Here is a 25,143-nt window from a genome sequence, read left to right on the forward strand (position 1 = left end):
TGTACACTGTTCGGTTTCTCTCTAGAACCACCAACATCAGGCAAGAGATGCCACAACAAAACRTGGATATAGTAGAGTTTGCATTTACATTTATAGTAGAGTTTGCATTCCAAGCAACTGTTCAAGTTTTCTCTCAAAAGCATTTCCCATCCCACCTTCCCTGCCATATGACCCTATAAATATGCATTAAATAGACAATGTTAACTGAGCTGGTGCAGATGACAACAGTTTCTCCTCACAATAAAGAGGTGGCACCATATATACACTTCTTATCATCTCTGAACTGGTTTTCCTAATTCTGCTCCCTAATGCAGACATAATCCTAGATCAGGAACTTAATTCCTGCCCTCAGAAACTACTGAAGGACATTGGAAGAATTACATGCAGAGGTCTTCTGCATGTGATGCGTCAAAACACGATGCTCCAATGTGCACACATTAAACTGGGTGGACCAAGCATCCCAGGCAACTCATCTGTCCTGCAACAGTTTCTTTGCTGAGTGCACATGTACTAGAACAGTGCAAGAGTGAATCTAACAGATGAGCTCCTGCCACCTTCAGGGCCCAATGAAGGAGACCAGCTTGATTCCATATGTATGTGAGAGGGAGAATGAGGTGATCATGGGGTCAAAAGGGGTCCAGCATTTATACCACACATACATCACAGCAGTTCACACAACTACTGTTGAAAACAATTGCTGCTGAAAACATACAAAAGTGCTATAACCTTACAATATCAAGAAAGAGTGGAGGATTCTGCAACTTAGCAAATATTACAAAGGGGATATTCCCAAAGTCAAAAAAACCCAACCAAACAAAAAAAAAACCATCAGAGAAGGGAAACAGCACCACTATATGTCCTGGGGATGACCCAGACACAAGCTGGGAATCAACATTTTTTGCACTTTTTGGAGTTTCCCTGAAAGTTCACATTTGCCTTTGCAGAAAGAATACACCTAAAAACACATTCTGTGGAGTTGCAACAAATTCAGCCAGGAGCCCCTTCATGTAGCCCAGCACCCTGCAGTGCTGACCCAGTGCTGACCCTGACACAGCCTCCCTGTCTAGCCCACTCCCCTGCTTGTACCTCTGCACTGCACTGTTCTCCCACAATCCTGTTAGCATCCCAGCACTGCAGAAAGAAATTCAGTTTGTGGTTTATTTAGTTCATGCACCATACGGTGGTTTGTAAGGACAATTGGGAGCCCACAAAATGCACTCACACACAAAGACGACTGCAGGGACCTCAAACAAAAGGAAGACAGATGCAGATTTACCCACAGGTCAACCTGCGCATGTTATGACACAAAAATTAAAGATGATGCAAGAAGAATTTCTACAGCAAGCAATACACAAGACTTCCTGTAACAAGAAGCACTTTAAAAGACACACGGCATAACCAAACATTCAGCTTAGCAAAAGAGACAACAGGTATGGAAAAGTCCAAGGACATATGAAGGCAAATCCTTTACTGTTCAGGAAATGGTCTTGCATCCATGCTTTGCAGATTTCCAGGCAAGAGATACTAATATTTATTTTCACCATCCTTCCCACTTTCTTTACATTAAAGGGATTAAATCCTCCCTTCACAGTGGAGTTGCAAGTTCCTCTAGAATGAAGCAACACAAAGGCATAGATAGCTAATGCTGTAACTTAAAAGCACAGTTCTATTCCTGGTTTAACAAGACACCCTTCAGTTAATCTCTGATGAGAAACACAAAAGACCTCCCCCTCACACACTCTATATGCCCCTGCCCTCTTCCAACATATCTCAGTCTTGGCCTCCACAGAAAACAGCCAGGGTTCTGGACTGTGCTCCTGGCAGAAACACAAATCCCTAATGCTGAACTCACAGACAATAAACACTAGACACTCCGGATGTACCGGAGCCAAAGGCGGGTGGCAGAGAGGGGAATTTCCACAAGGGCCTAAAATACCGTCTCTAAATGAAGCCATAGAGCACTTCCCCGCTGCCAGCCCAGCTCCTCTTGTTCGAGCAAGAGCAGCCCTTTGCCCAGCTTGCCCTAGCTCCAGCTGTCAAATCTCAGCTACACTTCTCACCTCGGCTGAGCTGCCAGATAATATTTTGGGGGACGCAGGAAGAGAGGAAGCACAGGCGACTGACTAACTTGGGCAACAAGGCACCTATTTACTTTTATAAATGTTTAATCACCACCAGCAGTTGCCCTGGCTCAGCCTATCTGCATGAGCTGTAGAGATACTTGAATCAGAAACCTTTAGGAATCGATACTTACAGGCAGAGACAGGAGGAGGAGGGTGTTGAGAAGAGATCGCTGCTGCCAGCCTCCTGTTCAACAACCGTCCTACACACGAACCTACCAAACACACTGCAGAGCAAACCTGAGCTAGTCCCAGTGTGGCAGTAAGACCAGAGCCCACACTCCAGGTGCAGCACAGCTCCAAGTCAAGGCTGGACTGCTGCAGGAGGTCAGAAACAGACAGTAGGTATATGGGCTTCAGGGCAACCCTGAGGCCATCTCCCAGGCACCTGCAGACAAAGCCAGGCAGGGGGATTTGGGTGTTATTTTAAAGATTCAGTGGGCCTATACCTAAGTGCTTCCTAAGAAACTGCAGAGCTCATCTCATCATAATATTAAAAAAGCTAAAACAATAATAAGCACCAATATACATGTCAGAAACATAATGAGAGGAGGTTTTTTTTCAGGAGGAGGGTATCTACAACAGAACTCTTTGAAGAGCAAAGCTAAAGTCCAAGAAAAAAAGAGAAAAGCAAAAGTCCAAGAACAGCCAGAAGTTCTTACTTTTAAACACAAACTTTTAAGCCATGAAAAATTCCAGGTTTGGCGGGACCCGATTTTTAAAATAAAAACCATGTCATACCAACACAGAATTCCCAATGACCCAAGAGTTGCAACTTGTCATCCTCATTCTCAGTTCAAAGAAAGCCARGCTAAGTAATTCTCAACTTGATGTCACTTCTGGAGCTCACCACATACCAACCAACAGCGAGTAAATAGCCATGAAGAATACTAAAAAGGCATCTCTGGCTACCATACAGAACTTAACATCCATGAATCTAGTACAGCTTCAAGAATATCTACTTACTACTCTTTGCACAAGACAGTGCAAAGACTGATGCTGTTCCTTCCTCCTACAACTCCTCATGAGTAGAGCAGCTCCTGCCTCACCCCATGCCAACTTTCTGTCCATATACAAACATCAGCTCACATGTGGTAGCAGCACATGTTAGTTACATACTGCCTCAGAACTGACACAAAGGAAACATGCACTGTGTGTGGCATATAAGAGCTTCGTTTAAAAATTAACTCATTAGGAATAGAGGAAAGAGGTCTTGGAAACATAGAATTTGGAGGTCTGTCTTTGTTTGAAAAACAAAAAAAGTGATTAACCTAGGATACTAAAATTTTCTTCTTTAAGATAGGCCAAATAGTTATAAGATAGTGCTGCACAAACTGTCAAATCCATACCTATCTGATTCATGGGTAGGACCTGAGGAAAAGATTTCAGCTGAAAGATTTCAGTACTATACTAGCCCTTTTACTTACAAAGTGCTGCACTGCTGAGAAAAGGAAAGAAAAACCTGCATGACTTCTAAATATGCAAGACAGACAAAAGAAGGGATACAGGAAGGAAGTTTCAGCCCACTGCTGTATATTGCCGTTCTAACTCATGCCTGCATGACAACATTTAAGTAAATGCATGTACTCCAACTAACTTTCACAGGCTTTTCCAGTACAGAGGGGGACAGCAGAAAGCAAGTAGAAGGAATAAACTGCTCCAGACTAAGTTGCCATTAAATCCTCCTACCAAGGAGTGCAGAGTATCCATGAATAAGTTGAAGAACATGTTTAAGAAAGTGTTACTACTGAAGACATTATTAAGCAACCATTTTCTTTAACTAAATATCATGAGAAAGCCATTCAAACCATGTTTCTCTAAACTGATCCTGCATTCACAGGAAGAACCCCTTCTCTGCCAGCTGGCGTCATCTCTGAATGAGAGGTTTAAAACCTTCACATACTGATAACTGCAGTTCCAGGACCAGGGACTTCCATCAGCAAAACCACCTTTTCAACTCTGCCATGACAGCTATTAAGGCAAAAGTTGCTCTTGAGCACAGTGATTTCCAAGAACAGAGCGGAGYTGTCGTCTTGTATTCTCTACCCTGGTCCAAGCATTTTGGTTTCTGTCTCAGCAATCTCTTTCCTCCTAGATTCTCCACTGGCTTGTTATTGGAACTTGTCACAACAGCAGTGGTCCCTGGCAATTGCACARGGAGGGATGTTAAACACTAAATGAGAGATGAATATATAGACAATCAATCTGGATGGACTGTCTGGCAGAACTTACAACATCAGCTCTTTTGCTTGCTGAATTTTTTTTTTTTTTTGTTTAATCCCGCTTTTCTATTTGCCCCACCTGCACAACTACAACACTATACCAGAAATACACCTGAGCACTAGGCAAGCAGCAAGTTCTCCTTGGAAAGTGCAAGCTACATTTAACRTTTCCCCTTCCTCTGTCAGCCTTCCTTGAGGGCTTCTATTCTTCAACAAGACTACAGTCATTCTGTTCAAGGAACTATAACGGGATAAAGAAAGGTTTACAGAAAGCCATTGGTCACTTCAAAACACTCTTTTAAACAAGCTGAGAGGGAAGGGTAGAACCAGGAGGAAAGGCATTACTCTCCCACTGGAGAGCAAAGGAGAAATCGTACGGAGCCAAGCAATTTCTTTCTATTTTTTTTTTCTTCTTCCAGCCTCAGAAAACCAAAACATTCTCCATCAAGGATATTTACAGAAAGGAAAAAAAAAAAAAAAAAAAAAAAAAGCCTGCCTGATAGTCTGTGCTGACATTTCAATTAAGGTTTTCAAACACCTTTCTACCAAGGCACAAATTTCACATCCTGAAAGACAGTCCCCCTATGCAGGTGTGTATACATACACACAAACAAGAGGAGAGCATTAACAGTTGCGACAGTCTGAACACCCATCCTAGACCTTTGAGACTGAATGCCCCAGTATGTGCCAAATTCAGGAGTTCATAAAACTGCAAGAGCACCTAATTTGTAGTATTACAAAACCTCCATTTCCTGCCAAACCAAGAAATGAAGAGGTGGAGGGCAAACACTACAAGAAAAGGCATTCACAGAGTTCTCATGAACTTCATGGAAAGGAAGATAAAAGTAAAGTGAATTATTATCATCATTTAAATCCACTACTCCTGATGATGCACTAGACTCTCAGACCATAGTGATAAATGCTTAAATGCAGCAATAAAACCCATGAGATTCTGGGAGGCAAAATGGAGGTTTACTTACCATCAATGAAGTATGTTAGTTCAGCAGGTCCACACTCTAGTAGTTGTGCATCATTCCCTGAAATCCCTAACTGTTTCTTAAGCAATTTAATACATACAGACAAACTACTCAAAACAACTTAATTTTTCATTAAATGTGATCTCATCTTCTGCTTGGGAAAAGTAGTTCCCACTGATGATCTCATATTCATTTATTCAAATCTCTTTGGAAACTTCTTGGTAAATTTTCCCCTTGTATTTTCATTCTTTGAATTCACACCATGAAGTTAGTATTTACATGAATCAGGTAGTGTAACTTCTGATCCTGAATGGGCACCTACACAACTAACGCAACACAGCAGAAGTTTCAAATATATTACTCGCACAATTCTAACTTTGCTTCGGTTAAATGATAGAACCTAAATTCCACTCTGAGTATAAATATATATTTTATTTATATATATATATACACACACACACACATATATACACACATATATGTCTGTGTACATGTATGTCTGTGTGTTTGTGTATGTGTATATCTGTGTGTGTGTATATATATGTATGTATGTATAGACAGATACACACACACACCAGCAAAAATGCAGCCTCACAAGTACTTCTGGAATGCAAGTACAGCAGGACAGTGAAACACTTCAGTGCCACTTTACTATTCATACCATTTCTTCTTGCTCTTTAGTCAGCTCAAGAGCATCATGGTACAGGTTACACAAGACATTCATGCGCACATCCAGCCTTTCTTTAAGTAGTTAGAAAGCACTCTGGTCCCTGGATCTGCCTCCAGTCTCTCTCAACCTCACCTAACTAGTTAAACAACTAAAATTTCACATTTGGGAAAGTCAATAAGGATCTGTAGAGATATGTGATGAATTCCAGCTACTGTCACAAACTGCTGTAACACCTCCCTCACAAAGTTGTCTTGAGCAAGCAGTAACAATTTCCAAGAAAATAGCTCAGCATCAGTTAAAAACAGAGGTTCAGGCATACGGCTCAGTTACTATTAACGTCTGCTTTAGGATCTATTTTGAATACTGGGTAGTACACAGGACTTGTGCTGTCCCACTTCAGAGAACTGAACTTTACAGAGGATGGAAGTTTGTGCAGTGACGACTTCTCTCTAAATTAACGGTTTCAATCCAGAGTTAGGAAAATAGTGCTAAGAATTTCCTATAGTCCACTTGTAAGTCTTGCATAAAAATTAACTTAAGAAGAAAAGCCACTTCTCAGCACTTTGTGAAGACTGCTGTTTCGGAGATAGATGAAAATCAAATTCCTCCAACTTTGCACTCAGTTTGTAGCAAGCTTACTTACAGGGTTTTATCTATAGAAATGAGTCCAGGCTCCCCCAAACACTACAAAACTACGAGGATTTTGAGAAAACTTTGCTGACCTTCTCCTAGTAAGGAATCTACATTTACTTCTCAGAAGGGGATTCAAGAGTTTCTTGTATATGATCTAATCAACAGATTTACTTCATAGTACTTCTCGATTCTGCAAGCGAAAAGATAGATCAAATCAGCACTTGCTTGGATCCTTTGAACATCAAGAGCCATATATGAGCATCTAAAGCATTATGTGTGTACCCTGTTACAACTTCAAAGACCCCATATCATGGTTTAGATTGTAATGTTCTCTCCCCCAGCTGAATAAATAGCTACCAGAGTGAACAGGATCTACAGACTCCTTATTAGGACTAGGTCTCAAAAATTTCCTAACTTACACTGAAGGAAGTACAACTGTGCCCACTTTTAATAAATAGCCTACAGCTGACCTAAGAGGCAGTCTTTTTAAAAGAACCACAAATAGCCAATATTAAATTGTCAAATATATTATAACTGTGGAAAGGAGCAAAATCACATTTCTTTATCTTTAGGAACTGATCTGGGACAAAAGGAACCGAGGAAGCAACAGGAAGATTACTCACAAAAGAATAGAAACATTTTTGGTAAAAATATTTTTTTTTTTGATGGAAGAAAGATTACTGCTGCAGACCCAGTGCTTCATACACTTTGAACATACAATTTGTCACAAGCTAAAACAACACTGCCAAATGAAGCAACTTCACATTACAAAATGTTTGACAGGAGATAATACTGACAACAGGATAAAGAGGGCTTCTCATATTTCCTGCAGATAGTACTATCACACCTAATTAATTGATACCAGGGTCACATGAGCTTTCATTTTCCTCTAGGTTCAACACATCTGTGAAGAAACTTTTAGAAGATCTTGTCCCCAGACAGGAAAAAACTTCTCTTCTAATAATTCTAGGTTTCTGCCTACCAAAAATGGGGCTTTTAGAAGCCCACAAAATAGGGTCAACCCAATTAGAGAAATCAAAGACCCTTAAGGTCTTTAGGGGAAGAAACAAGTGCTATTTCAGGACATTTCAAGTGATATTATATGACCTGTCACAATAGGAGAAGTCTGAGCTCTATGCAGATTTCCCAGATGGGCTTCCTACCTTTTTACTGTGAGTTACAGTGCCCTTATTCTTCAGTTCCAGCAGGTTTATATATTTGTTTAAACTGCAGCAATTAAAAAAAACCAAGCAAATTTAAGAACAGTAATGATAATAAGAACAAGCTCATGTTACACATAGTTCCCCCAAAGAAAACAAGCATAGCTGATCTCTCCCCTTTCAAATGGCATGAAAATATTAGGAACAGCCACTATCCACAGAGGCTATCAATGCCTTGCATCTAAATTCACAGCAGTTCTTTCTGGACAATTTTTCAGAGCATCTCATTACCTGGAATCACAGTTTATATTTAAAGCAGGATTCAGCAATACTGAGAACTCTGCACTCTGTATAGGTCACCTAGGATTTCCTTTCCTTCAGCTGTTAACTGAACTGCATCCAGCAGCTTCAGCCCTTGAGATACAGAAGAATGAGCAAAGCAAGGGAATAAATGGATGCATAGGTCACACACCATTAAGAACTCTTCTCTCAGGCATTTCATGTACTCAAAATCTGGGCCACAAGAGATTTTCTTACCCAAGCACTTCTGCAGCTTCATTAGAAGTGACAACATTTGTAGACTAAAAATGAATCTAAACCTGCTGTTTAAAAATATAAGAAAATACCAACTATTTCAGAATCATCAATTAAGTGAAATAAAAACTGGCTTTGTGAAGAGATCAAAGACTCTTCACGCCAGCAGAGAGCAGAAAGCCCAAGAGAATATTAAAAGCTTTCTACAGTTCTGCTGAAGCCCTGCACATGTGCTATAGCTCTTCAAACAGTTAAATTATTTCAGAATCATTCTCAGAAAACACTGTATAATTTTCAACATACAGCATATGTCACAGGGCAATCCTGGGACAACAGAATGGAGAAAATGATTCTGTCCCTTTAAAGCCAAACTATCAGAAATGCAGTAAAGAAAAATTGCTACAGCCACACTTACTTTTTGCATAGTCCTAACATATTGGCACAGGTTCACTTTAAAGCAAGAATCAATTCTGTAGGTGTTGGGGGCTGTCCCTTAATTGTTCCTTGATTTCAAATTCTTTAATTTTATTTAAAGAACACCATTGATATTACCTGAATCCATACAGGAGATTAAAAATCCTGTCTTGATTTCACAAAAGAATGTATGCATGAATGTGCATTTGAATGCTAGGATGATCATTTCACTGAGGTTTTCATTCCAGTTAGAAGTTTATTGTATCACCACAGAGAAGATAAGTACTAGTGTTCATTGTTAGTGTATGGCCAGATGAAATTAATACACTTCCTTTTCATTCATCATCACTTACAGTCCATACAGCACACTTTCACTTGAAAGTAGCTGTAGTCAGGTGCAAGAAAAATCTGATGTATGGATTCAGTGATTGTTCTACCAGTGCATTTTAAAAGAGAAAAAAAAAATGGCAAAGAGGGCAAAGAAAGCAAATAAACCAACAGCACTTGCAGTAGAGGCTTTCCACCCAAATGGCAAGGAACATAGATGAGAGTGCATCACATCAGTGTGCTGAGCCAAGACAATCATCTTCCAAAAAGCACTGATTTGCATGTTTAGACTGTGTTTTCAGTAAGTGCGCTACGTAATGCAGTTGGGTGGGAGCCAGACTATCATTTGTCAAGCCTGAAAGGATGAAAAACACTTCTGAGATGCCGGGCAGGAAAACCCTAATAGCTAGATGCTTCAGATCCTTTTTTTTTTGTTGAGTCAAAGTAATACAATACCCTAATAGCTCCTGCCCCCATTCTCACCAATATTATTACTTGCCCTGTGCCCCTGCCTCAAGTCTAAAGGAATTACTGCTATTGAGTAAGAGTTCCTGACTCTTGGGTTTTAGAAGGGAAAACTAACAAATGTCAACTAGAATCTCCCAAACATAAACTGACAATAAAAAATCATCAGGGGATTGTGGCAGCAGACTTTACTCCTACCTTGTACCAGACTACAGCTACATGCGCTCCTCCCCAAACTAATCACTCCCTTTTTCACGCTCGTCATCAGCCAAGACAAAGTTACCACCATTGTGCCATAACTGATTTTGAACACAAGTTTCCTCCTCTGCTGCTCAACCCCCAGAAGGTTAAAACATATGCTGACTCATACACATACAAAACAAAACTAGGGAAGGGACAGGAACAGCGAAAACTTACCTGAAAAATTCCGAGACACAAGCATTGTTGTGAGGATTGCGCCCTGTGGGGAAGAGAGAGCAGGGATAACAGACAGCTTCACTCACTTCAGAAAGGGGCTGGGCTGACCCATAGAGAAGGGAGTGATTCAGATGCCAAAGCAGAGGCATCCTAATTCTACCCTGGAAAGCCCTTGGGTATCCAGAACTCCCACATGTGGTTGTTGGACCCAACATGGGACCACTGAGACACTCTTGCCTTCCTGGAGTGACAGCTAGAGGCCAGGCAGAATAGCCTAGGACATGTAAAGTGGCACTAAGAGTTATGTTTAGACACATAGTTTCTTCCTGGCTTTTAAATAGCAGGTAACTGCTCCATATGGGAGCCAGAGGGGTCTCCCTAGGTACAGGCAGGCATCATCTGATACCCTGCTACTAGGAGGCAGAGATGATCAAGATTTAGCACCAGAATTTAAGAATTAGTTGCTCTATTTCAATTCTCTTGCAAGAAAGTAGAAGGGGTGATTATGCAGCACAGAGGAAAAGAGGCAGGAGAAACAGCTTTGGAGAAAGAAGCTACCCAGCTCCTCAATATAAACTACTTTATTATCCTGTACTGGAAGACCACATAAGGTATTCCACTAATGTTAGTGAGCTAATCTTTAAAAAAAAATTACTGTTGCTAGGAAGGTACTAACCTCAAATTCAGAGGACTGAAAAACAAACAAAACTCCAAACTAACATATACTCACCTTCAGCTTCCTTCTAGCATTGAACTTTCTCAAGCATTCCACAGTCTCCTGCCTGTGCATCATTGAAGCAACAGTGGATCGTTGCTGAAAAACAGGAACGAGAAAAGATCAGCAACTTATTTAACCAAATCAGCCAGCAAAGTTCTCTCTACTTGCACACAGCATGATATGCAAACTAACATGGCCGAGCCTCTCACCTCTGCATGGCTGCAAAATGCTGCAAGCAGTTTATAACTTACAAACTTATCAATATAGCAAGAAGTGTTAAGTCAGGATGGCTATTACAGGTCAGTACCTGAGAAACTGTGACTGAGGGGAGGCACTACAGAAAAGGTCTAGACTGTATTAGTAACAGCTCCAAAGCAAAACACCCAGCAATAAATAAATACTAGTGAGTGGCATTCCTCTTGGACATGGCAGCTCACTGAATCTAAGTGCTTAACTAGCAGGGGGCTCAGCATCTTTGCATCAGTTTAGCAGAAACAGATTTTCAGTGTGTAACAGGGAGGATCATATGGCTCTATTGTATCAATGCAAAAACCTGAGCATAACCTCTAGCTAGTGATGCACACCTGTCACCCACAGTAGACTGGGATCCCAAGCTGCAAAAAGAGAACTTCCCAGAAGTGTTGCCAGTCATTTAGAGCACATGAGGAAGCCAGGGACTGATGTTGCCAGTCATTTAGAGCACATGAGGAAGCCAGAGACCAATGCCAAAGTAGCTGTTGCTTTGCATAGAGCTGCAAGCCTGAATTCCCTTTACAAGGACAGCGGGTGAATGACTAGCTTGGCAGACTAAGGTGTACAAACCCTCTATTAGCTCTCTCCTGCTTGGAAAAAATTCTTTAATAGCTGAGAGAACTGTAAACCATGCCCAGATTCAGCTAGTTTCATGGGAAATATCTGCTTCAATCCTGTTTTCAAAGCTAATCACCTGCTGCAGTATACATTAGTTAAGTGTGGAGGGAGAAGGTAGCTGTTAGGCTGTCTAACAGCCTTGATGGTCACTGCTCATGCAGCCTACTTAGGAGTGAAAGTGATGCCCAGTTGTTCAATTTGTCTTAAAAGGTTTGGGACATACACTTCAGAAGGTTACAGATGCTACGAAAGTCAGTGTCTCAGATAAACAGGACCTGCTACTGCATTTACTTCAGAGGAAAAATGTATTTCCAGAGAGAAAACGTATGTTGCATACAGGGAATTCACAGGGCAAATGGAAACAGCAGACTCCAAAACAGGCAGTTTGGGTGAGAGACAGAAATGACTATGAAACGAAACCAAACTCTTCATAATTTAGGCTCGGAAAGCCTCTCTTGAACTGTTTTATATTACGTTGCCATGGGGAGTGAGCTATAACAATACGTACAACTTTGGTTTCATGCATTGGCACAAAAGTTAAAAATATGGGAACTGCTATTGATTACAAGCATGAGGGGAGGAAAAAAACAACCCAGAGATGCCCGAAGTCTCAGTTAGTGTAAGGTTTTGACTTACAAGGATCTTGCATCACTTGACAGCAGAAGACACACTACTGCTACACAGACATTCACATATATAAGTTCAAATTGCTAATTTGCTATTTTATGGCAGATGGAAAAACTACCAGTTTCTTAAGAACAAATGAGCTAAGGAACACACTTTAAAAACAACCTAGAAAGCAGATGTATGCTACAGTATTACAAGAGCATCTGGTTAGACTTAGGTGGAACCATTTCATCTTGCTGAGAAAAAAGGGGTGGTGCTACTCCCCAAACTCTGCTGCATTCCAGGATTTCCTTGCCAGCTTTGCAAGCTCCATGGAATAGCAGAAGACATTTATTTGCTTTCAGGTTTACAGCTACTTAGCTGCCATACGGTGGAAATGTTCCAAAATTGCAAAGATGCAATGCAATAAACTGAAGTAGAGATGCAAACAAAATAATCCTAAAATATTTTGTCTGATTCCAATCTCCATCTGACATTGCGCGATGATTTGTATTGGAAGTGGAGATGAGGGGAAAACCAGAAACTACAGACATTCAAAAAACTGTTCTAAAAAATAAGTGATTTTTTTTTCTTACAGTGGCAATAAAAGCACCACAAAACGACAAAGTTGTCTTGCTGCAGGTCAACCTCCAAAAATCACAGTTTGAAGTATTTAAAATATTCTGGGCTTAAGAGTAAGCCACAAACCAACCTGTAACAGAGGAACACACTTACGCAGACCCATGGATGTTTGAGAGCCTGGTCAGCTGTGATGCGCTTTGCTGGGTTTATCGTCAGCATTTGATTGATTAAATTCTTTGCTTCAGGAGTCACAGTGTCCCACTCAGGTGATGGGAACTGAAAGAGGAAGAAGAAAGAGATGATTAACTAAAAATATCTTCTCCAACTAGCAGAAGGGATTTTCCCTCCCACCCAGCTGAACTCTAGCTTTTCCCCTTTTGGTACCAGGGCTAACATATTTGAAAAAAAAACATAAATTTTTRTGAAAGCCTGAATTGAATGAAAATTCTACAGAATCCAACAAATGAATGATACCAGACAGCAGGACATACCTGTACCATTCAGCAAATACAGGCAGGAAGATTAACAGCTTTAAAAGCCTTTAGGATTCAGTCAGACCTTTGAATTTCATTCATACTCACCAGTCAAAAAAGTACAGTCATAGATCTTTTTAACTGAGTTGTGACATGAAAAACACAAGCATTATTTTTTTTTTTTTAGCTCATCTTGCTTTCTCTAGCATGCTAAAAAGCTATAACAGCATATACAATATCACAAACACTTATCTATAGCAAAACCTTGTGAAAGCGATAATGGCTAACACACAACATCCCATCAGGTACAGTATATTTTCCCCACCATAAAGTACACTATAATGGAATAACACCAGGCACTTAGGTGTAAGCAAGGCACCAGAAAGTTGTTAATGAGCATCTACCMTACCAGAAACCATTGCTTGCAGAGCAAGAGAGATGCAATAGTGGATGGGAACACAGAAGCACAGAAACAAAGAACAGAACATCAAGTATTTCAGCTGCTGATCATCCATGAGGGGTAACTGTTCTCTTCTATAGTTCCAGTAATGATAAAGATGGGATATTTAAGCCATCCTCCAGATGCTTGGATGTGGTACAGATGACAGCACATTGAGACTAAATGCAGTATGTCTCACCCCTATAAGCCTACTGTACATGTTACAAATACAGATGAACTTGGCAGCACAAAGATAAATCTGCTGTTGGGTTAAAAGTCCTCTGTTTTTAAAGGCGGGGAGGGGGCAGAGGGAGGAGGAACAAAGGAAGATGGAACTGCATTGAGAACAGTTCCTTACAGTACTACAACACTTAGAGGAACTTTATTCCATCTCTCTTCTGCATGTTGTTCTTTGCTCAGTTGGGTCATGAAAATACACTCATCATACTCAATTTGCATATAATCTTTCTTCTGCATTCTCAGGCATCAGCAAAGCATTATATAATTTGTTCTGCAAACACTTCAAGGGACTATTTAAAAATCATAATATTGAGCTTTCAGCCAGAACACTTCCCACCCTTGCATTAACTCAAAAATATTCATGGTCACACCTTGCAAAACCCCTACTGAACAACACAAAGTCTAATTCACAGTTACCACTTCCTCTGTGGGTCAAGAGATAACAGTCCAGTACATACAGATCCCTAGACGCTGAGGTAAGGACACCAGGGGCATGTATGCCAGTAAAACTTGAGCTGTTTTCTGCCAGGCAAAACAAGGGAAGAATCTACTGGAACTTGTTCATTATATATAGGAATGCAAAAACAGGAAGATGAACTATAGGAGGTGTCAGGATTAGGCACTTAACTCTCCATTACTTGCAAAAAGAGTTAGACATTTAATTCCCAAAGTACTTTGAAAATCCACATCTAAATAATTAGTGCAAAAACACTTAAAAAGAGAACAAGCAACACAGGAAGAACACAGGAACAAGAGAGGCAGGAAGGCAAGAGAAGAATAGAAGTGCATTTAAGGCTATCAAATACAAAGACATTACTTTCCTTTCATTCAGGAAGCCACTGAGCTAGGCAGATCTTTGTTCTCACCATGTGCAGCCGCTCTGCTGGTCTCAGGCACAGAAGCTGGGTGGAAACTGGGGTCCAGCAGAACCCCAGGTTTCTGTGTACCACCCCCAGGGCAGCCTGCGAAATGAACTCCCCAGCTTCCTCTTGATACTTGTGCCCACAGGTTTTGAACTACAAGTTCAGGAGTTCCTTCTTCCTTCCCAAGCCTCCTCACTTGGAAGAATTTGTGTCAAGTATCCAAACTACTGTACCCAGATCAGGTTTTACATCGTCTTTACTCAGTTCTAACCTCCTTGCTATTCCTCTCCTTCAGACACTTCTTAAACCTCAGTTTGGTCATGCTCTGAGAACTGCCCCAGGATCTGCCTGGCTTCTTACCAGAGTCTCAAACTCACTATGCTGATCCCCACCACCAAACCACCCCCCCAAGGCCCCAGTCATTCAGTCTACTCACAGGGCTCCACACTTTCCACAGCTGGAAGAAATTCCACTGTGAAGCAGAGGAGAGCTGAGGCTGTAAGTTAAGCTATTTTTTCCTTAGAACGCTTCCTCACACTTTTAGTGAGGCCTTGATAAAGACAGACTCTCTCATTCTATTTTCCCTCTGCTCTGCCTTAAAGAGTTAGCACTGGTAAAGCCTTCAGGACTTTGCTGTGGTAAATGCACTAGAAGATACCATTTCCTATCATCTGCATTTCCAGCTCTCCATTTCCCTAATGACCAGCAGTGCCCTGATGCCCACTACAATGCTTTCCACATATCCTTTTAGTAGCCCCATACAGTATACCAGGCAGTGAAGACAACAAGGTGTATGAACACGCCAAACATCATCACTTTGCACAGTAGCTTGGGGCCTGCTGCTGGACACCAAGTAAAATAACAGCATGTTTTGGATGGCTAAGTGGAACAGTACTTCTACACCCATGCAGGTACTCAGCAAGAAAGTGCCCTTACGTCATAGGCTCCGGCTTTGATCTGCTGATAGAGTTTGTGCTGATCTTCATCCCAAAAGGGAGGGTACCCCACTAGTAATATGTACAGAATCACTCCTGGGAGGGAGAGACACAGATACACTATGGTTAGGCTAATATGCCAGTTACTCCTTCAGCCCCTCTTCCTTCCCTCTTGACACTCCCCAGGGCAATGACTTCATTTGCATCTTCATTTGCCATCATAGTCTTACAAGGTGCTGGAAGACAGTACAGATCTCTCCTCTGCTGAACCCTGCCCTGGCACTTCATGTTCAGCTCTTATCCCCTGCTGCCAGGAGCGAGAACGAGATGCAGGATGTCCTTCTACCCTCCTCCCCTGGCTGTCATAGCTGCTGAGMCGCAACTCCCAGCTGCTCTAAGGATAACCCAAGCCACATCCCTTGGGGTTGCTGGCAGCAAGGGACTTCTTAACAAGGAACAGCTTTTTAGATGCTTGTTGTGCATGCTCTTGGGACAGTAAGCCATCGACAAAACTAACACTGCTGGCCTGCAGAGACACATTTAGTTCATGTCAGGCAACACTGATACCACATAGCTTTAAACTTATCAGTCCCAGATACATTTACATTTTGTTTTTTCCTTTTAAAAATCAGCTCCCTTCAATATTTCATCTTCTACATAGTTAGCGTAATAGAAAATTGCTACAGTGACCTAAATAACTGACTCTGCAAAGCACAAACAGGTTCTATCTTGAGTCTCARACATGCAGTAGGTGGACTGAAGAAAGGATTAGGAATCAAAATCAAATGAATTCAGGCTCCAGTATTAACTCTGTCTACACAAGGTGCTTATTCTCAGTGTGCCTTCATCTCTCCACCTGTCAAGAAGGAGCAGTGAATTCCCTCCCAGCAACAGATTGTAAGGAATTGCTCCTATAAATGAAAAGGTGATGTGCAAATGTAAAATGTTTTGATGGAATCTTACCACATGCCCATATATCCACTGGTTTTCCATAAGGATCTTTTCTTAAGACTTCAGGGGAGAGGTAGCCTGGAGTGCCAGCAAACCCTGCCAGGAAATGGATGACATGAAGTACTTACAGTCCCCAAGCAGAAAAGATATGTTGTGATATCACAAAATCCACTAATGGTAGCCAAAGTTCAAAACCCATTCCCTCCCACCCCATGCATATCTGCTAGAGATACAGATACCTCTGGTAGACCAGCAGAAAGGGGAAAAAAATAATTGGATTGGGTTAAGCATCTATGCGTTGCTTAACAAGTCAAAACGGAAAAGAAAGAAGGGATGTATCACGCAGCTGAGTACAAACTCCTGTGCCAGGCCTCAGATCATCGCTACATATACGACTTGGAGTTTGAAAATGCTAGACATGGATGGGACACAACCCATGGCCAAATGGTGTGGGCAGACCGGGACGAGCAGCCATCTCTCCAGAGTCTCCACAGCACTGCAGAATCTCAGAGCTGATGCTTAGCCTGAGAAGGTCTCATTTCTAAATCTGTTTTACCTAAACAAAGACAATGCCAGATCCAAATGTGCCTGAGGAAGGCCAGGTCAAACTTATTTCTGTAAAATGACCAAACAAAATTCCAGATCTCAACACTCCTGAGCAGTAGGAAAATTTGGAACAGGGTCTAAACTTAGCAGCTGCATTCATCTCTAACACTAGCACCTACTGAACACTGAGAAGAAAAATAGAGAATAAACAGTCACATCTTCTGCCTTTACTTATCATATTCTTTCTTCTATCACACCTTGGTTTGTGCTTAAGGACCTAGAGGTTGGGATGCTAGGAAAGGAAGTAGCAATGCTGAATACATGCAAGCGTGCTGAAAGAGCTGAGAGAAAATATTCAGGGTGACTGCAACTCAACCAGGCTCCAGGAAGGAGGTGAGCAAAAGTGGGAAAGCTCAAACACTCTTACCAAACCAGGCCTGCTGCTCTCCCTGCACTTCTATAGCCAGTCCGAAGTCAGCCAGTTTGACAGCAGCACCCTTACATTTACTTGCCAGTAGCAAATTCTCAGGCTGGGGAGAAGAAAGAAGAAAGCAGGTAAGAATGAAAGATTGATATCCTCTTTAAAGCCTCCTGCCTCAGTATTCACATCATTTAAGCTGACTGAATTTAGCAGGCACATACTAAAGCTGTCTGGACTCAGGGAGAGCAACAGCAACTAACAGCCTTGACCTACAGTGGCAGAAAATTCTCAAGTCTAACGCAAATTCTCTTCTGTTCCTCCTAAAATCCTCTACAGGAGCCAGAGCCTCTCCCAGCCCAGCCTGCACTTTATATGCTGACACCAGAGGGCACTGACAGTACAGTTCCTGCAGCACAGAACCCAAAATTTGTTTCTGTTATCCCCGCAGAAAGCAGGGAGGGGAAGAAGATGCAGCAGATACAATCTGCAGTGATGTTTCTCCCCACAAACATTACATAGTCCCCAAGGCACTGGAAAAGTAAATATGATGCTAATAAGGGCTGCTAAATAGAGATCTGTAATATGGGAAGGCGTCATCTAGACAGGCAGTAGCTTTCATCCCTTACAGAAAAAGCCTCAGCCTCATATTGGCATAAACAGCACAGCAATAAGTAGTCTCATAAGCTCTTTTTCCACGCTATGAATCCTCATTTACAGCAATGTAAAATATGCTATTTTGCCACTACCTCTCACCTACACCACGGGCAGCCATGTCACTTCTCCCATGTGCCAGGAATGTGAGAGAGAGTTTTTTGCCCTTCACATTTCCACCTCACATGAATCTCTCTTCGATCATAATTCTGCTGTGCTCCAGCACAAGACTTCAGCACTTAACACAATTCCCAAAATTGTACTGAGACAATGAACGGCCTCCTTTGAAGTGTCCGAGCAGCTAGTTACAGGAGTCCTCTTTGAAACTCCAAAGCCTTGAACATGATGGCTATGACAGCTCAGCAGGAAACTCAACTTGTAGACAGGGACAAGCCAGGACAGAATCGTTAATTTTCATCCTACCCCTTTCTGAACATATGTGCAATACATATCAACTTGAGTTTTTAATCTAGCAAGACACATGCCTGGGAATTCGGAAGCAGAACTTGGTCTCAGTTTCACAAATTTGGTGGAGGTCTTGTTTGCAGCCTGCTCACTATTTTCACCCCACTGTGACCATACACCACTGTTCTGCCTGACAGGAATAGGATACTTTCCTCATTCACCTGCTCCCTTAGAGTGTGGGACTACTGGGCATGTGCCTTGCTTTTGCTTTGAATGAAGATAAAATGGCTTTGCTTGTCACAGTCCTTGCCGTAAGCAGCATGGAAGGAAGAGGTACTGGGTCTCAATACATTTTGAGGCCTCTGGCTCTTCGCTATATTGGAAGTGAAGAMGACTGTGTTAATTAAGCTACATGGATGAAAACTCACCAGCATAAACAAGTTCCTAAACCCTCCCAAATTCAGACCACACCTGGGCTTGGCTTGACTAAGAAACAGTGAAATTTAAGTCAGGCTTATACTAGCTAAGCACTATTTGCCTCTAAAATACAGCTACGAACACCTTAAGGCTAATGGTGCTTATCCATGTGCACGTTTGCCAACATATGAGTTGTCTCAGGTTTCACATACTCTTTGGTATAAATGTGAATACATACCCCAATTTCTTACTGTCCCTATGGGCAGCTCAATATTTGAAGTTCTTTAAGGGCATGCCAGCCAAAAGACCAGCTTAGAAAAAGGAGGTGCAGAAGACAAAACTTTGCATGAAGCAAGCTCTGCAGTTATTACACGCTGATCCTGAAGGCCAAGTTTTTGGCAAGGAGCTAGAATATTAAATAAAGAGCACAGCATCATTTATTGCTAAAAAGAATGGCTACTCCTCAGACCTGGATAGTTTCAGTGAATCAGAACAGGTGACAGAAGAAACACATTAACTATGAGGGGAGAGTCTAACACCTGATAAATTTTGAACAAGATCACAATTTTAACACAAACAAAACTTGGGGAGCAAAACAGATGATGTCTTTTCAGAGTGCACCATCCTGAACATAGGATGCAAAGGAAAACTCATACCATCCTGTACTAGAAGACACTACCCATTTCCACGGAAGCCCTCCTTAGCAGAGCCTCTTGGAGGTTACCTTCCTCAAGAGCAGTGTCAGCGCTAATCCAGATCATCTTGGTCATTCCACAGCAGATCACTTCCATCTTTTCACAGTGCTCTGAGTCAGAAGGCCAATAAAGTGTTGCAAGAGAATTTGCCAGAAACATTAAGGGTTGACAGTTGTTCACTAGATTGAAACACTGGGGAAACACTGCCACTGAACTTACAACATGTATTTACCATGCTCTCTGCAAAGTATTTTTATACCTTTCTGTATGTGTTCTACAACAAACCATCACTAATAGCAGGTGTCATCCTGCATTAATTTTACTGGAACACTGGTGGCCATCACCATTCCTACTTTAGACAGAGAAGGCTGCAGGGCAGGCAGACCTTCCGGCACAAGGCTTGTCATTCTGGAGCCTGCCCAGCTCCCAGTACAGCTGGCACTGTGTGGGAAAGGAGTTTAAGTAACTCCACTGCGGGGGCTCTGGGTCTATAAATGTGTTAGAATGTGGCAAATGGTCGATTCACCCCGTGTTTAACTGGCCAGTAGTTTGTTTTTCTGTTTGTTTTTTTGTTTTTTTAGATTAGAAGCTTCTACTGATGAGGAAGAAAGAAATGGATGAAAAATTCTTGTTGTGCATCTCTTTCCTAGCCCAATGGCATGTGTTTGGCAATTCAAGTGCAGAATAAAAATATACATGTTCTGTGTAGACAAACTCATCTTGGCAGATTGAACAGAGAGTACCTCAGGTCTCTAGAGATCTCTTCAACAACAGACTAGAAAAAGTCCTTCATTCTAATGAATCCTACCCAAATTTCTCTGAAAGCCTATCGTTCCCAAGGATCACAACTACCCCATCCCAGAGCTGCCTCAGAAAGGCTGACAGCTGGCAAAATTCATGAAGTCCAGACCCAAAACTTCCTTGGGAGTTCAGCATAACCTCTGGAAAAATCCAGAAAAGCAAATTTGTGCTTCAGGAACCTCTGAGCCCAGTTCAAGTGGGGGGGGGGGGGGGAAAGCCCTGCCAGCTGGCAACAAGTATTCCTCTTCCAATGATCCCCTGGCTGCTCTCCTCAGCCTCTGTGGCACGGAGGAAATATTACCTTCAAGTCCCTGTGCACGATATCATGCTGGTGAATGTGATTCACACTCTCCAGTATCTGATGAATACAGTGGCTGCAAGATAAAGGGAGAGACACACAGGGTTACGCGCACACACACACACACACACATACACTTGACATCTCATCTCATTCCAGAACTATTTCCCTAACTTTTATATTTGTACCACGGAGAGTTCAGGACTCCAGGCCAACTCCCTTTGTCCTGCCCACTGGATGCCATAGCTCAGTATTGTCACAGCTGGACTCCCACCCTCCAGCAACAGGATGCTAAACACATCCCAGCTATGACAGGACCTCAAAGCCTCTGTCCTGCCTCCCATCACCTCCTTTCCTTCCTTCTCTTCACACTACATATCCCATTTGTTTCTTCAGCCAATTTCTTCATGCAGGAGAACTGAGGCACCTGAGTATCTGCAAACTGGCAGAGACTGCTAGTTTATCTGCAAACTATCAGCAGCTGAGACTGGGCAAACAGGGCCAAACCACTCCGGGAAACATTCAGTTGGGCTAGTCCAGAGCAAAGAATAAACTTTTGGAAAGCAGCAGCCCCAACAAACTCCTGGGTGCCTGCCAGGTTGCAAAGCTTTCARAGCAGCATCTCAAGCACTTTACATACACAATGTGTGCACACACCCGTTTGCTGGGTGCCTTTTAAGTACAGATCCCACTTAAGGGGCTAGTGATTTGAAAAGCAGACTCATTCCCTGTTGAGTGCACTGTGCCACACACCCCTAACTCATAGAAAACTGATGCCTCTGCTACTCTCATTGCTGTAACCACATGGGAAAAAGACCTATTATTAACACCTGTCATATAAGGACAGCACAACATACCCGTGGGTGAGATTTCTGGTAGAAATCATCTGCTAAAAACTTCCTCAGCTCCCAAGATTAAGCTGATAAAGCATAAGTACATTTGCACCTAAGTGAGATTCTAACAAAATACTCCTCTCAATGTGGAAAGGATTAGGGATTTTGACAGCTTGCACAGCTGGGCAGTAAGAAAGCAGATGTGGGCAACTCAGTCTGTGTTCTGTGACAATTCTCACTGCAGGAGCATTGAGTCCCCTTGTTGAACTTTGCGAGTCTCATGGGAACAAATTTGAAACAAGTGAAATATGTCAGGGAAGGGAAATTGGCTACTGGAAAAGATGGGACGAGGGTGAAGGGAGCAAGAGGGGAGGATGTGCAGCACAGTGTAACTGTTACCCCCCACTTCTAAGAGCTGGCAGTACAATCCTCAGGGTAGCAATCCATGAATATATCCCCGCTCCCAAAACAAAAAATGTATAATTAGAACAGAGTTGAGTCTGAGCAAGAGAGATTTTCTGGCCAAAAATGGCAAAAGTGTGAGGTGTCCCAGGCGAGCCAAGTGCAGCGGATTGGCACAGACCTCACTCCCTTGCTCTCCCAGCCTGCTCTGGAATTCAGCTCGGCATGGGGAAAGAAAGGGAGGAGTTTCACTCAATCATCTTGTGGGCACTGCAAGGCCTGGCCAGCTGAAAGTCAGAGGGCTGAGCACTCTTAGGAAAGCAACAGACACTCCCTTTCCCCTAGCCTACCCATAATTTTCTGGATCAGTGTCCTTCACTGCCAGCTCCTGACCATTTCAGGGAACAGACATTGGCAAGAGAGGCAGAGGGAAGGACGGTGATAACCCCCAAACTTCCCAACTTCAGGGCGGAATGGGTTGAGTGACTGTGTGCATGTGAGACGCTGTGCCTACAACATCCATACAACCCTGCTGAAAATGTCCACAGGGCTCCCAGATCTCTCTGCTGGGAGCTCCCTTGTAGACAACCAGCCTGCTGGCCTTCCCTGTCACCAGATGGCTCGCCAGTGGAGCATGCTGTGCAATGCAATGCTTCACTTGAGAGCATCGTGCAATGCCCAGAAGACAGCAGCTGTAAGCGCATCACAGGGAAAGCAAGTAAGCACCCACACGTTCCATAAGAGTACATACATGAATACTCTGGATCACACCCTTTCCTTCCTTATGTTCAGGAAAGGCATGCTGTCCTCATCACAGCTCCCACCTCAACCTGGTGTGCTCACCACTTCAGTACAAGCACCTTCACAGTATTGCCAGCTGAACTCCCCCTGCAGCAACACCCACTAGTCACTTCTTCCCCCTTTCCTCTCACAGCTCTCCCCAACTCCTGCTCCTGTGAGGATTAGGATGGAATAAGCACACAGGTGCAGAATAAGCAGAGGTGAAACATCCCCATCAGGTCACTCCCAGGTCCTGCTAAAGCAGAACAGAAGCTGCCTAATCCCAGGCTTGATTCCAAATGCTCCATGTCCAAAAGATGAGTCGGAGAGCACCCTGGGCTATTGCCGCACAAATCGCCCACCTGCCTGAACAGCATAGTCCATTTCAGGGAACTCACACATAGGGAGAGAAGGAACACTCCAAAAAGGAAGGGCAGAACTTTAAATCTGCTTAATATCAAAATACAAAGGTCACTGTCAAACATTGTGCCTCTTTTCACTGCACCAGCGAGCTTACAGTCAATAGAGGGCTTTCACAGAAACATAGGCTCCCCCCAGTAAACCCATGACCTAGACACAGGTAAATTAAATGGGTCTGCCCAAAAGAAACGACACATCACTGGAACCCCAGTATGAGAAAGCAGAGGCCCAGCAGCCAGTACTCTCATGCAGCCACAGGACAGCTCTGTCCTGCATTTGCTCACTAAGGACACCCTGTCACCACCCACCAGAAAGGTCAGGCAGACAAAGCCGCTAGCAACAGACCTCCCAGGAAAGAGCACACTGCAACAGCAGCGTCTGCAAGGGGCAAGGGCTAGAGCTGTAGTGAGTCAGAGGCTGACCGGTGACAATAGTTTATGCTAATAGCAGCAGAAGAATGTTTTTTTCCGAACAGGGAGCAAGAGTTTCAGAACAAAGCCATGCACAGAAACAGCAGTCAGGAAATTCATTCCACTTGCCAACACACGTGGCACACACACAGAAGGGTCTGGAAACAGTCTCACCTGGCATCTGCTTCGCTGTAGTATTCTCTGGCGACAATATCCTCAAAGAGCTCCCCACCAGTAACCCTGAAATTTAAAATAATAAGGGAGGTTACAGAGTCTGTCCGTATGTAGCTGGGAGCCTGTACAGCACATATGTTGCCTCCCTGATCGGGCCCTTTTCCCCCCCAGAAGCCTCTCAGCAGCCTGTGCTGAACAGCTTGCGCAGGGCTACTGTAGCACAGGGGAGAAAAGGAAAACCCCACAGTCGTGGCCCAAGCACTAGTACATCCATGAGACCCCTTGGAATGTCATTTCACCAGCAGTACTCTGGACACCATTGACGTACTGGGCACAAATGGTCCATGTTCCTTTACAGAGTTTAGCATACGATAAGCTTGGCCAGAACACCCATCCTCTGATCCCTGCAGACTACCTCCCTACACAGGATAGCTGCCCTTTGCCATCCGACACTCGCACCTGCTGCCAGGAGCTTTCCTGGTCCATTCCCTACCACACCCTAAATGGATTTTTGTCAAATAGACTAGAGTCATGTACAAGGCTCAACAGGGAAAGAGAGAATTAAAATAATGCAGGTGCTTTATATCCCACTCTTAGTCAACCATCCACATGTCTGTATCACTGATGAAGCATCAAAGCCAAAGAGAGACACTTACAGATCAAAGACGAGGTAATGGAAACCTTCTTCTGAAATACTGTCATGGAGCCGCACTGCAAAAATACAATCAAGAAATGGGGATTTAGATAGCATGTAGCAAATACAACACTTCACAGATCAGACCTAACCACAAAACCAAGTTCTCCCTCAACCCCAATCAGTCTGTTAATTCCCCATGCCCTTTGCTTTGTGTGCTCACTTAGTGACCTGCAACCTATTTCCTTCTGTTATCTCAAAGGAACAGATGGGTGTCCTTCACATACACCCAACCCCTCCCCAGTGTCAAAACAAACTCTAAATACCCTGTACCGTTCTCCTACTCTAATGCTTCAGTACCCTCCTTTCACATCTGCCCACCCTTCCCTCCACACTCACGTTTTGTGAATCTCTCCCCACCCACTTTGATTTCACAAGACGAACCCTTTTCAGAATCTCCAATGAAAAAACAAAAAATCCACCTCTGAACCCACCTACATGTCAGTGCCATCATCTGTAAAGCTCAACGAATTCAGTTCCTTCCCTTTATTTTTCCTCACTCCCTTCTGACTTCTACCCCAAACCCTTAACCAAAATTCTGTGCCAGTTTCCGGCCTCATTTTTCCAGATCTGTTTGTTA

General features: G+C 42.9%; 1 protein-coding gene across 11 annotated transcripts in view; it reads right to left on the bottom strand.

Annotated features, from left to right (window-relative positions):
* CAMK2G (calcium/calmodulin dependent protein kinase II gamma) overlaps positions 1 to 25,143 on the bottom strand; it is a 237,098-nt gene that overhangs the window by 30,402 nt on the left and 181,553 nt on the right. For all 11 annotated transcript variants that reach the window (XM_026055831.1, XM_026055825.1, XM_026055829.1 and 8 more), the window contains exons 4-12: positions 24,526 to 24,580; positions 23,870 to 23,935; positions 20,854 to 20,926; positions 17,590 to 17,692; positions 16,629 to 16,712; positions 15,667 to 15,761; positions 12,869 to 12,991; positions 10,670 to 10,753; positions 9,940 to 9,982 (exon numbers count right to left, since the gene is read on the bottom strand). In XM_026055831.1, coding sequence (XP_025911616.1) covers positions 9,940 to 9,982; positions 10,670 to 10,753; positions 12,869 to 12,991; positions 15,667 to 15,761; positions 16,629 to 16,712; positions 17,590 to 17,692; positions 20,854 to 20,926; positions 23,870 to 23,935; positions 24,526 to 24,580 — 726 coding nt within the window. The remainder of the gene's footprint in view (positions 1 to 9,939; positions 9,983 to 10,669; positions 10,754 to 12,868; positions 12,992 to 15,666; positions 15,762 to 16,628; positions 16,713 to 17,589; positions 17,693 to 20,853; positions 20,927 to 23,869; positions 23,936 to 24,525; positions 24,581 to 25,143) is intronic.

This window comes from Apteryx rowi, unplaced genomic scaffold (genome assembly GCF_003343035.1).
Source record: "Apteryx rowi isolate R43461 unplaced genomic scaffold, aptRow1 scaffold_126, whole genome shotgun sequence".
Lineage (NCBI taxonomy): Eukaryota > Metazoa > Chordata > Aves > Apterygiformes > Apterygidae > Apteryx > Apteryx rowi.